The 17824-nt window shown below is 35.8% G+C and overlaps 1 protein-coding gene across 27 annotated transcripts in view; it reads left to right on the plus strand.

Moving 5' to 3' along the window:
• LOC117972866 (neurobeachin-like) overlaps positions 1-17824 on the plus strand; it is a 355091-nt gene that overhangs the window by 122573 nt on the left and 214694 nt on the right. For all 27 annotated transcript variants that reach the window (XM_059028569.1, XM_059028575.1, XM_059028571.1 and 24 more), the window contains exons 9-13: positions 2085-2282; positions 3412-3545; positions 4321-4429; positions 5320-5472; positions 7678-7846. In XM_059028569.1, coding sequence (XP_058884552.1) covers positions 2085-2282; positions 3412-3545; positions 4321-4429; positions 5320-5472; positions 7678-7846 — 763 coding nt within the window. The remainder of the gene's footprint in view (positions 1-2084; positions 2283-3411; positions 3546-4320; positions 4430-5319; positions 5473-7677; positions 7847-17824) is intronic.

Here is a 17824-nt window from a genome sequence, read left to right on the forward strand (position 1 = left end):
GACGGTATCACTGTTCTTCTATCAAACTTAGTGTTGTGAAAGGATCAATGATCTTCACCTAAGTACAACCTAGAAAACAAAAAGAACAGCAAACCAATGCACCTGGATGGTGATAGAAAGCAGCTCTCAGGATAACACACATTCACGACCGGAAAGGCTATGCAGAATAGTTATTTTTTAATTGTTATTATTGCTTGTATTGTGTGAATAGAGTAACTGCCCCTATAGGAAACTACTGACTGTGTTTTATAATGTGGAGCAGTTACATAATTATTATCCTAATGAGACCTGACAGCAGTTGTCCTGTGCTTTTCACAAGAAGAAAATCTCATTATCAAGTACTTGCTAATACTGTATAAGGAATTTAATAAAAATGTGTTAAATATTTTAATTTTAAAACAGCAGTAAAAGGTATTATTGTTAGGCTCTGTTTTGATAGACCTGTTTGAGATGACTATGTCTTCATAGGCAGACAGTTCTGGTAGTTTTTAATTGGAGACAGAAGACTGGTGAGCAATCCTCATTGTTCATGAGCTACATTGTTGTCAAGCAAAATGTAGCCATACATTGAATCTCTAAATGTTTTTTTTTTTTTTTTTTGTACTTGTAAAGCCTGACTTTCATTACACTGATGTGCTCATCCTTTGCATTAACCTTACCGAATAGTTTAATTTATTCTGTGATTTACATTCACAGCTTTGCTTGACGTTTATGCATTATTTGTAAGGAATGGGATCATAAAGCACACATTTACAATTCAGTCTGCGTCTTTCTTTTTGTTTTGAAGTTGGAGTGCTGGCAGACAGTCAAGGCAAATTAAAGAACATAAGAATAGAAACACTCGCTAATGGTGTTTGTTTTCATTGTGGCATACTCTTATTAATGTTAAACTGTTGCAAATGTGACATTTGTGTTCCTTTTTTCTTCTGATACGGTATCATTGTACACTTTTAATAAGCAGGTAGTAGTTTTTCACAGGGCAATAGGTCATTGTGTGGATTATATATTACAGTCATGCAATAAAGCCAATCATTTGACCAAATCTTTTACACAGTTTGTCAAAAGTGAATTTTGTTTGACCCCCAAAAAATTACTACATTTAAAAAAAAAAAGAAACTGAGATATTGCCCACACCTACTATATTATTAAATCAGACAATCAATCTAAAGGCATTATTTTTGCATTATATTAATACAAGCTGTAGACTTTGATGAAGCAGAGATGAATCCTAGCGTTAAGAAAAACTTTGGCTGTGAGGCTCTTTTCCTATCAGACAGGTTTTAAAGTGCTCAGTACTGTTCTTATAATAAACAACTGGCTAAAATTGTATAGTAGTGACCTTTAAAACATATTATTTCTATCCTCCTAAAACCTCCCTGATAGTCTATTTGGTGTTTTTTTTTTATGTTACTCTGCACAGTAAGTCATAATTATGGGACATTTTTCCAATATAAATTATTTATGACTTACTTTTGATATTCACTGTCTGACTTACTGATTAAACAGGATTTCAACTTGGTTATACTGGAGATTAAAATACAAATAATGAACAATTGGATTTAAACCTGGTAATGGCCCTTATATTAAACTAAGTCAAAACCCAACCCAGTGGTCAAGTTTTGACCATAGAATCATGGTAAGTTCATAGGTATTGGTGTTAAATGTTTTGTGTGGACAGACAGTAGTAGTAAAAGACTGCCTACATAAAGTGCTTCACTTTTTGAAGCCTCATAGTTGAAAAGAACTTGGAAAACAAAATGACTGAAATTTGTGATAAAAACAGTACCTCCTTCATTCCGTGATGCATTCTGGAAGCACATGACTGGCTGTTGACTGCTTTCCTGTATTGCCTCCTTCATTGGAACTTGGGGATTGGGTACCATCAAGTTCATCTGTGAAATGCAGCCACGTGAATGGAGTGTAACATGGAATCTAAAATAACACCACCATCCGTGGAGTTAGACAACATTATAACAGCTGTATTTGATGTGACAATTTCAGAACAAGCTACTTTTAGTTCAGGAAGCTTGTAAACCAGAAACAACTGAACACTAATCATTTATTTTCCTTCCTATGTTTTCCAGAGTACATTTAAATTCAAGTCAGAAAGCGACATTCACCTGGCAGAACACCACAAACAAGTTCTTTATGATGGAAAGCTTGCCAGCAGTATAGCTTTCACTTACAACGCCAAGGCTACAGATGCTCAGCTCTGTCTTGAGTCCTCACCAAAGGAAAACCCCTCCATCTTTGTACATTCACCCCATGCTCTCATGCTGCAGGTTTGTATCAGTTGCTTTCAAAACAGAAAATTGGTAACAAATTGGGACAGATTTTCAGATGTAAGGGCAAAGTGCTTTACGTTTGCGCTGGATTGTGCCGTCCCCTTCTTGTTATGATTTTGAAGGAAGTTTTAGCTGGGCACTGGCGGAATTCTGTTAGTGCTGACCAATGAAGAAAAGGCGGGAGTCAGAAGCTGCTACCAAATCAGGAGCAACTGAGTCCCTTTAAGAAAACGATAGCCCCAGCGCTTGCCTTTGCTGTGATTTTGATGAACAAAAAAAAGCAGTATTTAGAAATATTTACATTCATTGAACAATTTTGTCATATGTGACTGCAGGGTTACGTTATATACATAAACGTTACTATTATAGTTCCAGTCTTTTGTAGTAAAAGCTTTTTTTAAGATGTACTGTATATGTGGAAATGTGATTTGGAAGGTAGCTTTAATCATTTTTTTAAATACAGACTACACCTATAAATCTGTGTTTTTCAGAGCAGCCCTAAACTTAATGAAGGCATGTTCCACATCACAGTTTGCACGGCTGTATTATGTATTGTTTATTTTAAAATATAAGAAATATATATAATATAGAAAATTGCTTAGAAAACGTGTGTTTTCTCGCTCACTCGCTCTCTGGTGCCTTCACAACTTGCTGTCCCCTTTTATTGGGATCGACAGTGCCTGCGTTTCAGATAAACCTCCCCTTACCTGGTTAGATTTGAAAATCCCTGTCTGTGCCATCATCGAAATCAAAGCTATCTTGACCGCTGGCACTAACCAGACAGACAAGGACGGGGCAAAGTATGTCGCCAGAATCGGATTGCAGCGCAAAGGCAGTTTGCTTCCGTTTACTCCATGTTTTTTCATCAAAATCGGGGGCAAATGCTTTTTACCCTTGTGTTAGGGGTTTGTCCCGTCATCAGAATCAGACACATATACTTTTTGTGAGCACCCAGGTTTGTATAGTTTTCGATTTGTCATAGATAGTCCAGCACGGTTTATTAATTCTTAATTCTTAAATTGTAGTTTATTATTCTGGCATGGTTTACTTTGTATGTACTGTCCATAAATCTTTATAAATGATTTCCAGCATGTTACATTGGATGCTTTATGCTTCTTGCTAACAGGATGTGAAGGCTATAGTGACTCATTCAATCCATAGTGCAATCCATTCAATTGGGGGGATTCAGGTTCTCTTCCCATTGTTTGCTCAGCTGGACTATCGTCAACAAAATGACAGTCAAGTGGAAACTACAGTCTGGTAAGTGCGAGCCCTGTTTATATGATTATGAAACTGAAGGGTTTAAACAATCAAGTGAAACTAAAAATATATACACACATAAACAAATAAATAAATGTATTGATTAGCCTATAGACTGTGGCGGAACACGTATCAGTTCTTCGTGTGGTGATCAGCTTTGCTAGCATGTAAACGTTATGCACAGAAATGCTCTTTCTATTTTAACGTGACATTACTGAAAGCTGGCCTTCTCTGTGTTGCCGATTACACTGTGCAGGGGATGAGGTTTAACAGCAGTTCAGACTGTGTTATACTTACTTACTAGTTTCTTTTTTTACACTTTATTTTATTATGCAAGGCATACTGAATTCTTCTATACTGAATTCCTGCTGTTTAAAGAAATTGGTTTCTGCAGTGGTAACTTCCAAGAATGTTGCAACATTTGCAAACATTAGGGGTGCCACAGCACGGTTGGATGCCCTGCTTATTAAAATATGTTGCTTTTTTTCAAGAGAAGCTGATGATCTATTCAAGGATATCAGTATATTATGAAGGAGTGTGATTGGGGTTAAAGGGCAATATATGACCCACCCCCTGTTGTTTACTCTTTTACCCCACTGAGTGGCTTCAGTGGGGTAAAACAGGCAGCACATATCCGACCCCCCAAACACACAAGCCAAAAGGGGTGTCCAAATACATTCCATAGCCACATTATATGTAACCACAACCTCTATTATGTTTTTCACCTTTTTTCTGCAATGTATTGGTTTTAATTAAGTTGATTTTGTGTTTTTAGTGCCACCCTTTTGGCGTTTCTGGTTGAGCTGTTAAAGAGTTCAGTAGCCATGCAAGAACAAATGTTGGGTGGAAAAGGGTTCCTGGTGATTGGTTATCTCTTGGAAAAGGTAGGCTGTGAAACATCATACCGTAAATACAATGTTTTTGAAAAATGGTTTGTACAGCAGTGCCAGCTGAATTCTCAAACATAGCACTGAATATCATTTGGTTGTTAGGCATAATAAATCATCTGTGCAAGAATATAACTCCTACAGGAATGTTCTGGTGGGGGCCATAGTACAGTGAATAATGGTACTAGGAAAACTGTAATATTTGGCTGACTATATATACTGTGTCTGAAAATTCACTATGTATTTGATTAAGTGACATTGAAAAATAGCAACACTAACCAGGCTCAAACTAATACAAGGTCAAAGAATTTGCTTCATTGCTGCCAATTCAATGATTGATCATAGAATGAATCCTGATAAGTAACCATCTGTTTGAGTTATATTATTTTGCCAGTTGGTAACAACACTGTTTTACTGACTTTAAAGTCTCAAATGTCAAACTCAAAAACCATAATGAGCAGAGATGCAGTGTTTAAAAGTTTTGACTGTATCTTTGGAAATGCTGCGTTTGGTATGCTGAGGACACAGATAAGCAACCTTGGCACCTCCAGTCAAGGTCTTTTCTCAAACCATGTACTGTACTCAATTATTAAATTAAACGCCTGACCATTTACTAATTAAACTTGTTGGAGAATGCCACTCAAGGACTGTGTTGCCTACCCTGTCATAGAACATTGTTGTCCATTATATGTTTGTTTTTTTTCTGCCTCTGTGGTGAATGCACATTTTTACAGCAACAAAAGTGGCCATGTGACCATTTCTAGAACTTATTTAGTAATTTGTCCTCATCATATTCAATCTTTAAATCTTGTCTCTGATAGCGGTCAGGTGGAGACCTGGTGTGTGTAATATGATGATCTTGTTTAATTTGCGCCCTTTCTATCCAGTCATCAAGAATTCACATAACCCGTGCTGTCCTAGAGCAATTTCTGTCCTTTGCAAAATACCTCGATGGTTTGACACATGGAGCACCATTATTAAAGCAACTGTGTGACCACATCCTGTTTAACGCAGCCATCTGGATTCACACTCCTGCAAAGGTGAGGAAAGACTATGAATAATGTATGTGATGGAAAGTGAAGTTAATTATTTTTCATATTATTTTGACTCAGCAGTTGCAATATACAGATTGTTCTGTCTTGATAAAACAAGATAGTCGAAACAATTTACACTATTTTAATGAATCTGACTATGCCTGTTTACTTTGTGTGTGTCTCTTCCTGAGTAACACATACATTAGATAAAGGGGCATTCAGAACAGAAAATAGGAGGCACTTTTTTACACAGAGAATTGTGAGGGTCTGGAACCAGCTCCCCAGTAATGTTGTTGAAGCTGACACCCTGGGATCCTTCAAGAAGCTGCTTGATGAGATTCTGGGATCAATAAGCTACAAATAACCAAACTAGCAAGATGGGCCGAATGGCCTCCTCTCGTTTGTAAACTTTCTTATGTTCTATGTTCTTATACACACACTGCAGAGACAGATAAAATACATGCATACATTAACCACTAAACTTGTACTCCAGTTGTAGTTTATACATACACACTTTCTTAAATCGGCCTGTCATGTTAAATTTGAGGTATCTATATGGGGCAATGAAATAAGCCTTAAGTAAAGCCCACATATTAAACAGAGAAAGGGTAAAGGAATTATGTAGATTACTAATCTGTATGTGATATGTTATGTTTCACATTGTGAACCCTTTGCATACCTTGACAGTAAAAACCAGGCAGTAAAATGTAATTTAGCGATTAGAGATGGATGCTCTGTAGTTCAAAAGGAAATGTGCAATATTTTCCCCTGAACTGCTGCTGTCCCAGGAGTATGTTTTACTGATGGGAATATTACAAGACAATCAGCTGTGCTTTTAGCCTCCTGCAGCATGTTCCTCCATTTTAAATGCTTTTGGAAAATAGTTGCCAACACACAGTTTTAATAGAACAGGGAACCTAGGAACTTAATCAACTGGACAGCAATACTTTAATAACCAGATAGTTTAAAATAGCTTTTTTATTCTTGAATGAACAATTTAGTTGATTTGTGACTGTGCTCTACCTGGGGGGCCAACACAAACACATACACCTGAGGTCAAGTTGCTTTCGTCTTCAGTAATTCATTTTTGTTGTTAGGAAAACAGCAAAGTACGAGACCCTGTCTCCTTGTTATTAAAATTAGGTGACTGACAGTTTTTTTTTTTCCAGTGCATCAGTGCTTTTTATTTTCAGTCTGAGTTGCATCTAAATGTGGTACTTGAGCAAAACATTGGAACATGTTTTCAAGGAGTTTTTACCCGTTTATTATTTCCAATCTATGAAAGGTGAAAATTCCATTTATTTTACAAAATTAGCACTGTACAAATAACTAGATAATTATGCACTTAAGTTTTTTTTTCTCTTGTTTTGTAGCATTTGCATGACTTTTTTTACTGAGCAACTGGCATAGATGCTTTGAAAATATACCCCACTGTCAGCAATTCTTTTTATTTTCCTGTTTGCATTCCTTGAACTCAATTTCTTTCTGTTCCTACTATAAAGTAAACCCCAGTTTGCTGGTCCAGAATTGTCATGCAATAACTATATGTTATGGCTTTTGGCAAAAGCTGGGATATCAGTGGCTCCGTCATCTACATAAGAGAAAAATAGATAATTATGACATAGTTATGTGTCCACAGTGTTGAAATAATACCATACTGGTGATGATATATTCGCCAGCTCAAGTCTGTGCCCTTACTAACAGAAATGTCAAATATAACTGCAGCATCATCTGGAGGGGCCTTATGGTACCGTATGACTAACTTCATTACACAGTGTACCTGTGTCAGGAAAAACCTTTACAATAAACTGAGAGATGCAATCTGATTGCCTTTGACTCCAACAGCCAGGACAGGATATATATTCCACAGAATTATAATTTACTTGAGAACTTTTAAAATACACTTCCTTTTGAAAAATAAATGATTGACACATTTTATTTAGAATAATCATTGAAATAAATAAAGACCTATGTCTATAAATTCTATAAATTGAATTGCAGAAACCATTTTTTATTATCCAACAAAGGGTAGTAGCACCAGTAAATATGTCTGACACATTTTTGGCTACATCTTTATCTTGGTAATCATTATATTTTAGGAATATGATGAAACTAGAAAGGGCCTTTATTCAAGGCAGGGTATTATGTGACCTAACATATCTGTCTAACCTGATTCATTAAAAACTGATGACGTTTCTTTTTTCTGTGCAGGTCCAGCTGTCTCTGTATACCTATTTATCTGCTGAGTTCATTGGCACAGCCACCATTTACACTACCATCCGCAGAGTAGGCACAGTCCTGCAGCTGATGCACACCCTCAAATATTACTACTGGGCGATCAACCCAGTGGACAGCAGTGGTATAACTCCAAAAGGGTTAGGTGAGTACTTATAAGGTTGAGTGAAGTATGCCATCACATCCCAGGAGTTGTCTATAATAGTCCTGCAGATTGAACTGATGTTTAGGAACACTACTGGGAATCAAAGGGTTAACTATGGAAAAGTCAGAAAGCATTTGTTAGTTTTGAAAATATGTCATTTGGAATAAGTGTTCTGTTTTGTTTATAAGTTTTGTGCTGTATTAGTGCATTCCCCCTAGAACCACGGGCTGTGCTTGTCATATGTGAAGACAGTTGCCTTTATTACTGCAGACAGTGTAGCAGACTAGTCATATTATTTGTGCCACTTCCGAGAAGGTGGACCATGTTTTTTTTATTTTATTTTATTTTATTTTAAGGAGAGGTAGAAAAATGAGTGACATTTTTGTTCTGTGGAGTAACAGTGCATGAGATGCAAAAAGTCTGTTTTGTTGTTTTTTTTTTTCGATTTGTTTTGCTTTTGACTTTTTTCTGGTTTAAAAAAATGAGATTGTGTGAGTGTTCCTGCCAGTGCTGAATCATAGTGTTTTATTTTCTTTGTCTGATTTGTTCAAGAATGTTCGTTACAACAAGTGACGGCACTGCACAGACCTTTTCTCTGTGGAGCAGGGTGTCATAGCTGATTTCACTTTGCTCCGAGGGTCCTGCCTTTGGCAATCATTGCATGTTTTGCCTTGTATGAGGACATTCTGAAAACTGAGGGCTATGCAGAGCCAACTCAGAGAGACCACTTTGGTTTAACACAATTTTAAGGGGAAACAGTTGGTAAATTGAACACAATTTTGTATAAACATTTGTTTGCTTTGATTCTTATTTTAGATTTGCAGGTTTTCGTCACCTAACTATAATTGAACCATTGTAAAGGTAACACGCCAGATTGGTATTTGTCTATTCAAGTTTTAATCTATGCAAAATATGTCTATGCCACAAGTTAATTACCAGGAATGTACCGATTTCAAAGTGATTATTACCAGTATAAATCAAAAATGGCAGTCCCTGGCATTGTTTAGAAACCATTTACCTTCCACAAGTAGGTTTGATCTGTGCATGCTAGGTCAGTTGTGATTTTGGCTTCGGTACGTGTCCCATATTAACTTGCTGGCTATTTCAGTCTTTAGTTTTTATATTTTTTATGTTAGTTTTGAAGTGAGTTCAGGTAACACATATTTTTTTTATTTCATTCACATCTCATTCATTTATTATTCATGTTAATCTTTTAACTGAGATTCCAGATTTTAAAGAAAGTAAATTAGAGTTTGTTTAGTCCGATAGCTTAGAGGGTTGTCTGTTATCAGTGCTGCTCCGTAAAGAAGAAAAACAGTCTGAATGTAAACAATAAACACCCATCTACCTTTTAAAATTAGGAAATCACGTTACTGTAATACAATACACATCTCAATGTGCACGCAGAAATTATAACTGTATGACCTAAAATAAAAATGTACTACTATACATATTCCTACATTAATTGTTCAACCCAATTTTGGCCTCCAAATTTGAGGTGCACAATCCATAGCTACCATTGTAGTTTCAAGAAATGTGTTAATAATTACCCATTCATTGTGTTTTTACACAGTGACGATTCCAGACAGTCAGCCTTTGCTTTGACAGCTGGCAGTGATCGATTGATAAGTCGAGACTTTGAAGCAGAGATGCGAAAACGTGCTTCCTTGAAAGGGGAACTTTTTTACTTCAGCAGCAACATTAATATAAAGCAAATCAGGAGGGAGATTTAATTTTCAACATGAACCAAAGTTAGATTGAATTTACATGCTCTGAATACAGTTCACACATAGAAATTAAACTTGGTGAGACTAATTAAAATTACAGTATGTGCATTCTTTATTGACCAGAGCTTCATAGTGTTAAGGATTTCTTGTAAGCAGTGACAAGCTGAACATGCACATTGATTGGTTTTACCATGAACATTGATGGTTATTTAACAAGGATAAAAAAAGAAAGTGCAAAAGGATTTGTTGTATAAAAAAAACAGTATGATTTATACAGATGCTGTTGCCACTGTAAAATAGAATTACTAACTATATGTCAAATCTGATTAACCTAACCCACATATACCACCTTGAGCAGAAGTTCAATGTCATCTTGATTTTTCAAATTGCTCAATTGTTTTTGTGCGAAGTTGGTTAGTAAAATATGATTAGGAGGTGAATAGAGTACAGTTCCTTTCTTCTGCCAGTAACAGTAGTTTCTCAATGCCCTTTACTCAACATAGTGATTGGCACATTTTCATTAAGAACAAGGCACCTAATAATGTTACCAAACCAGATATATATCAACCCAGACATTTAATTTAGTGGTTTGCAAGTAGTCTTAAGTTATTTTTTATTTGTAATTGGCATTCAATCATCTTGAAAAAGAAATGCTAACAACTTAAAAAAAAAACATGGAGAATCTTGAAGTCTTAAAAATCTACATCTCTAATTAAATTGTGTACATTGTGTGTGCTGTGGGGCTAATCACGTTAGTTTGTTTAATAATCAATTTAAACAATTAATTAATTTGACTAATTAAATAGTTTTAAATGTCCTATTACTTATCTATTATATAATCTGAGTTTTCATTCACTTTAATTAACATCCTCAGCCACAACAAGGTAGGTATAAAATGTAGTAGCAGTTTATTATATAATAATACTAATGGTACAGAAAGGAAAAAAACCTTGAAAATCATTGTGAAGTAACAGTTCAACATACACAGCTCGTGCCTTTGTTTATTTGTTATTTGTAAATAAACATGAACATTAGCGCTTAAACTGCAGCTATCCTGTCACAACATCATATTTATATGTTAGCAATATGTGCTGCAATTTTGAATATATGTACCTTTGCCATAATAATAATAATAATAATAATAATAATAATAATAATAATAATAATAATAATGGTCTAAGCTGCATTCTTATGGTTGGAAGTGCTAGGGATCTGCCTTTTAGATTTTATCAGCATCATTTCTGCCTAATGCAATATAAATGATCAAAATAGTCATAAACCAAGATATGCACAGAACGGTTTCTGCCCTAAAGCTTTTCCTGCAAAGCTAATTTATGAAAGAAAAGCACTGTGGTTTAAAAAACTGCTTAGCTTTGTTGAAATAAGATCTGCCTTTCCTGGGTGACCTGCTGTCATCTAATTTACATTGACTGGTGCTCTTTTGTTCTCTGAAACTCAAATGAAAGCTGGTCAAAAGAAGTTTGAAACCTTACATTATTATAGGACTGTACCAAAATACTAAAACTAAGCATAAAATCACTGAAGGTAAATGTGATAAAGCTTATGAGTCCTGATATCAGGATACTGATCCAGTATTAGCATAAATAAATGTCCGATCGTCATCAGTAATACTTGAGATTTTTGCAGCTAGCTGTCATTTGCAGTCTCTTGGGACAATTGAATCTTTTCAGTTGGCTGAGATAAGAATTGATCAGAAACGATGACTTAATTGAAGAAGAAAATCAATACAAAAATCTTATGGAAGAACACACAAGGCCAGTTTACCTTGATGAACCCTATGTTCTGCTGTTGGTTACATTTTAGTTATAAAAACTAAATCCCGAGTTGCTTGCATGGGTACAAAAACAATCTCTCATTTATATTTAAGCAAAAGGTCGTATTGATAGTAAAACCTCCTTTGCAAGAAAAAAACCTGGATTACGATTGTTACTGTTTTACAAATCTGCTGCCACCACAGCGTTGGAGCCTCTCCTATCCTGGAGGCCATTTCAGGTTGTGGCACTATATATTTGCAGGGCTATTTAAACACTGCATGCTATATGTTTTAGACCTTGATATTGATACCTAATATGCTGTCACATGACTTTTATGGGATATAGTCAGTACACTTTGAGTTATTGTTCAGAGCTGCATTCTATGATTTTCCCAGTTGGGTTCCGTTACCAGTATTTTCTTGTACAAATTAACAGTTTCACAGCCACAATAAAACTTCTGGCTATTTTAACCAGACAAATCATTTTCACATATCCAATTTACCATTCAATCTCAAAATATTATTCCCTTAAATGATGCTTCCTCCAGTATCATGACATCATGGAAACATTCAGTTTGAACATGAAAAAAGTGTTGTAATTGATTTATTTAGTCAAACTACAGTATAAAAAAGGGGTTTTCTTTAAACCTTTCAGGAGCAAGCATTTTCCAGTGGGATGTTCTTTTTTTTATTGTGTTTACACGATCGCGGTCTAGAAGCCCACTTCAGTATGATTGTGTTAACATGATCACGGTCCTCAAAGGGTTAAGGAAAATTAAATCCAGATTATCTATTCAGCCTTGGTCTCAATGGACAAATAATGGCCTAACAAGGTATTAATGAGTTTTTAAGGCTGGTAGCAGTGAACTGACTGTCAGATGCTTTGAAGTCAGTGAGGTGCTTAGCAAGAATCCAACAGGGAACACAAAACAGGTGCCATTTTGCTTTAAACAAGCAGAATGCCAGGTGAAAAAATATGTTGAAGTAGCTTTCAGTTCCCAGGATCCCGCAGTCAAAATAACAGATGAGCAAACGCTTGTTTCTAAGCATGTGCTTCATCTGTTAGGTCCAGGTAATTGTGTCTCTGTAGTAGATGTTTGCTGTGCCTTTTTATAAACAGTCTAGGGGACTGGTTTAACTCCCCAGTTTCTTTGATGAAAAGCAGACAAGAAGAGGGAGAAAATGGCATCAGTTAGGCCAATGCCCCTATTTGTCTCATTTGTTTAACAATTTGAGTAATACAAATTGTTGTACCTCAGAGGAAATACAGGGATATTTTAAGTTGTTAATGGTTAAAGAGCTCTAAAGGCCACATGAGTGCTTTAAATTTCTCAAAATACTCCAGGATTTGATGACTGAATCAGAACATGATGCACAAAATTAATCTAAACAAGAATAAGAATACTGGTATTTATACCCATCCCAACTCTGAGAAAATGTGACCCTCTTCAATGTGTGTTATTATGTTAGCAGGATAGACTGAAACTTGGTTTTACGTCTATAAAATTAAACTTTTTTTTCATACTCTGTTTATTGATTTTACAAAAATAGAATGTAACAAAAGCGATTTCAGCTAATAGCAAAAACGTAATAAATCATGATCAGTGCCTTTAGCTGCAAGGGCAATCAAAAGAAAAATGGATAAACTTTTAATAGCAGGGACGGTGTACCAAGGGACAGACAATCTCACTAATACAGCAGTCAAGTGACTATTTTAGTTGTGTGCCCTGGAAACTATTTTAAAAGTATGCCTCAAAGGCCAAGCCTTGATATTTGCTTCCATGGGTAGGGATATTTGTTTTTAAAGGAAATCTCTAACCAGGATTATCCTCTTGAGAAGAAGGAAAGATCCAAATGATCCTGTAGCTTTACATTTTGCCAAATCCGCCCATCCCGTCTCCTCATTACAATTTATGGGAATATAGAAGGTAACTGTTTCCACAAGGGGAGGTAATCTGGATAAAAAATTACTAAAGAGAGACATATTGGATTTATACTTTGGAGACTTTGAAACCAAAGGCTTAAACGATGAATTGGATTTTAAACCTTTTTTTTTATAGTTATTTGAAGTATGATGACTTTTTTTCTATCCCTGTCGTATAATACTGTTATTTTGAATTTTCACTTAAAATACAAATCCTGTACAAAAGAAAATGTATACAATATAATTAAATGGAGAATTGTTTAATTGTGCAGATCTATTGATTTAATTGGAAAATGAATTATTGATTAATGAGAAAAAGTAGCGATGTGAAACAATTTACTTATATTTAATGGTCAATTGGGGAGTGTCCCAATTACCATTTTAAAAATATAGTATAAAATGCAGCTGTGTTTTGAATCACCTTAATTGTCTTGATAAAGGCTAAACACCAAAACGTTGATATATTTTCCCAAGGTCTCTATGGGTCCTGGATTTGACATCATGGATTTTAAACAATAAAGAACCAGATTTTATAAATGATTTTTTAAATGATTCTTCGTGTTCCCTCAGTTTTTTCTGATTTATATTTGCCTACGGGACACGGAATGAAAGTTTAAGCAGAGATTGTGATGCGTTGATTTACTATTGACATAGATAATAGTGCTTGTTTAGCTCCTTTATATTTCCATCATGAATTGTTTATTTGAACTAAATGCAATTACTGATAAAAAGGTTAGACTTTTGCCTTCTCTGAAGAGGAAAGCAGACAGATGCTGGGTGAGTCCGGACGACACGCTAGAATCTTCAACTACTACAGTGATTTCTTTAATGGAAAAATTGAAAATGACTGAAACGAGACTTCATTGGCATAGCATCACATTGAGTGAGCATTGGCGATCCAAAGGTATTCTGTGAGGTCTGCGAATTCAAAAAGCCCCTTCCGTTGGGAAACAGAATGAAGAATTTCAACAAAAATGGCGTCAAATACTAAATAAATGCTCAATGGATTTGATGCTGATGATTATTGAAGAAACAACTTCTGAGTGTAACAAAGTAAAAGTGTAAATTGATGTGCAAACTCAGAAATTGAAGTCTATGACTAGCCCAGAAATGCTGAAAAGAATGGAGGATAAATTACAGACTTTAATGGATCAATACACAGAAGAGATAAAGAATGTGAAGATTCTGAAGTATAAGCGTGACATACAAGACTACAAAGATGATAAAGTTTACCACTGCCACTTTGACAAAACACAAGACAACAGATAGAGACAAAAAAAGACAATTTAATCCCTCCTCTAACGTATCAAATGAATCTGACACCTCTTATGAAATGAATCGGAGCAGTCACAATAGTGATTTTTTAGACGGTGGTCAAGAAAGGAGAAGAATGAGAGAACCATGGACACAAAAAAGGAATTGCAAACAAGGCATCAATGCAGGAGGATGCGACAGGGCAAGAAATCAACAGGACAGCAGACTCATGACACACAGCCGATACAAGCTCCAGTGATTAACTTGTCAACAAAGCCTATAAGTGAGTCACAAATTTCTGTACTATCAAAGGGACTTTCATTTGTACCATCTAGTAGAGTAAATGACTTTGAAACAAAAACTGACCTGTTTAAATTCTACAGATCATTGAAGTTAAGATATTGTTTTAAGGGTAATAGTAATTTTCTACCAAATGTAACTCTTCATATCTAATAACCCTTGTAAACCGAAATCTTCCTAATACTCATCCAGTTATTGAAACATATATTAGAGCAGTAGATCTAGCAGTTGATTAAATATTTAATACAACAACCACACCCCTATATTTAATCTGATCTTTCAAGAAAACCAGGCCCTCGCTGAACTACAAAAGGATATATCTATTATAATTAAATCAGCAGACAAAGGGGGAGTCATTGTAATACAGGACTATAGTGATTAGAGTTGAAGTTTTAAGGCAATTGAACTGTACTGAATTCTGTAAATTACTTGGAAGCAATCCAACTGGTATAGTTATGGCTAAAGTCAAGGATATTTTATCGACTGCTCTGAATAATAATTGGATAACTCAACGAGAATATAAATATTTGTTTAATGAGCATCCTGTTACCCCTGTTTTCTGTACATTGCCAAAAATCCATAAGAGGTTGGATAATCCACCAGGTCATCCAATTGTAGGCGGAAATGGTTCTCTTTTGGATTGGTCCAAGGTTTGTGTTTTGCCAGATGAAGACAACATCGGAAAATAGATCAAGGATTTCAAAGACACTTTTAGAAATAAGTGCAAGGGAAAAGGCACATTTTCTGGGATTCAAACAATTTTAACAATATAAAACTAGCGAGGAATTGCTCAGAATAAAAATGTTCCAGCTCCTTCAGCTGCAACTAAGCTGTCTCTTGCTGGTCTTATACTATTGATTTCTGAAAATCTGTCCATTGAAAGAAATCTGTATTCTTGGCCCTTTTTCACAGAGATTTAAAAGCTTCTGCGACTAAAATACAGTTTGATATTCATGAGACTGCTGTAGCTTTTTAAAAACATTTTCATGTGTTTATTTATTAATACATTTGAGAAAATGTCACAGTATGCAAACCTGACATAACATTTCACTGTCACAAATAGCTGAAGCTGTGAGGTGCATTTTTGAGTGTTGAACATGCACTGTTGGTCTTCCAAAGAGCATTGACTGACAGTCGGATTGACTATTTGAGATTTACTATCAGGCTTTGTTCCAAGACATACCAATTACTGTGAAAAAAGCTGGCATGGGAAAATTGTTGATACCATAATCCTGTTGTGATGGGTTTGATACTTTAAAATGGCAGTTCTATGTCTACTGTTTAAGTCACAAATACAGAGTGTGGTACAGTAGTCTTTCTTAGCATAATAATTAACGCTAAAGGAAATACAACTGCCTTCAGGGTTAAATTATTGCATTAGGAGGAAGCCTGTTTAGAATTAACAAAGTACAACATGTCAATCAGTCCATTCAGCGCAGACCACATGGAGCTGGTCTCCGACAAGAGGTTTGAAAATGCTGTTGCCATATGGCTTTTATTACTGTAACAGACCTCTACATTGAGACTTGATTAAAATACTACTTAAGATTATTAGAGACAGGAGAAGGAAAATAACATGTGTATCATTTCCAAACAAGACCAGTACTTGTTATTGATGTTTTCAGTGGGTCTCTGTTTTATTTATTTATATATCCAGTATGTTGAACATGCACTGCTGATCTTCTATATGTTATAACAAGAGAGTCATTTGTGCACTACAATGCTTAATATTGAAGAGGTGCTGACCAGTGTAAGGTAATTAATGTGAACATGATGAAGACACGTTAGTGGCGAAACACTTTGTTTGTTTGTTTGTTTTACAACCATGTTTTTAAAAAAATGAGTTTTTTGTTGAATAATACAAATGAGCAGGATTCAAATATGTAATCTTTATGAAGCAAAATGGCGAGAGTGCGACCATGAATATCTCTACGGAAACTCTTTCGGTAAGCCATCAAAACTGAAAGTTTGGCTGAAAGTATTCTGAACCTGGGCCTCCCGAGTGGCGCATCCAGTAATTGCCCTCCACGTGGAGTGCATGATTTGCCCTATAGTCTGGATGTCGATGGTTCGAGTCCAGGCTATTCCTTTGTCGACCGAGGATGGGAGCTCCCACAGGGCAGCACTCAATTGGCCACGTGCTGCCCAGGGGAGGGAGGGATAAGTTGGCCAGGGTGTCTTCGGCTCATTGTGCACCAGCGACCCTTGTGGTCTGGCGGGGCGCCTGCGGGCTTGCCTGTAAGCTGCCCAGGGCTGCGTTGTCCTCCGACGCTGTAGCTGGGTGGCTGTAAGAAGCGGGCTGAGGGGCTGACAGCACACGCTTCAGAGGACAGCATGTGTTCGTCTTTACCCCTCCAGAGTCAGCGCAAGGGTGGTAGCGATGGGCTGAATCTAAAAATAACTGGACATTACTAAATTGGGGAGAAAACAATAAAAATAATCGGCGACCACTAAATTAAAAAAAAAAAAAAGAAAGTTTAGAAATCTGTAATGCATTTTAAATGGGCAGTTGATTGTTTTCTGAAGACAGTCGTCAAAAAGAATCAAAGGGGTGTGTGGAATTAACCAGGGTTATTTTGAACCTTGCGAGAGTTAACATTAAGAATAAAAACTCTGAATATTATATTATTTTGTAGTTTTTAAAAAGTAAGAAGATTGCTTTTAATAGTTTTACTTTTCAATACAAGTCTGTTATTGAAGGTCCTTAGGTACAGAAATAATGAAGCCTGTGAATTCAACTGAGTGTCTTCATTACAGTTTATTCTTGTCATCTCCCCTGTTCACAAAAGCCTGAAAAAAGTCTTCAGGTTACACTTAATAATGATAGGTTTTCCAAATGCTCTGTGGAAGTTAATTAGGGGGTTATTTCTTCATCTTCTGGCACAGAAATCAAACTATCTTACGGTACTAAAAAAAGAACAACATTCTCTATTTTGCTTTAACAGCCAAAGAGTTTCAGCTGCAACAGTGAGGTTTTTGTTTGTCTTTTTTTTTTTTTT

The sequence above is a fragment of the Acipenser ruthenus genome, chromosome 8 (assembly GCF_902713425.1).
Source record: "Acipenser ruthenus chromosome 8, fAciRut3.2 maternal haplotype, whole genome shotgun sequence".
In the NCBI taxonomy this organism is placed as follows: domain Eukaryota; kingdom Metazoa; phylum Chordata; class Actinopteri; order Acipenseriformes; family Acipenseridae; genus Acipenser; species Acipenser ruthenus.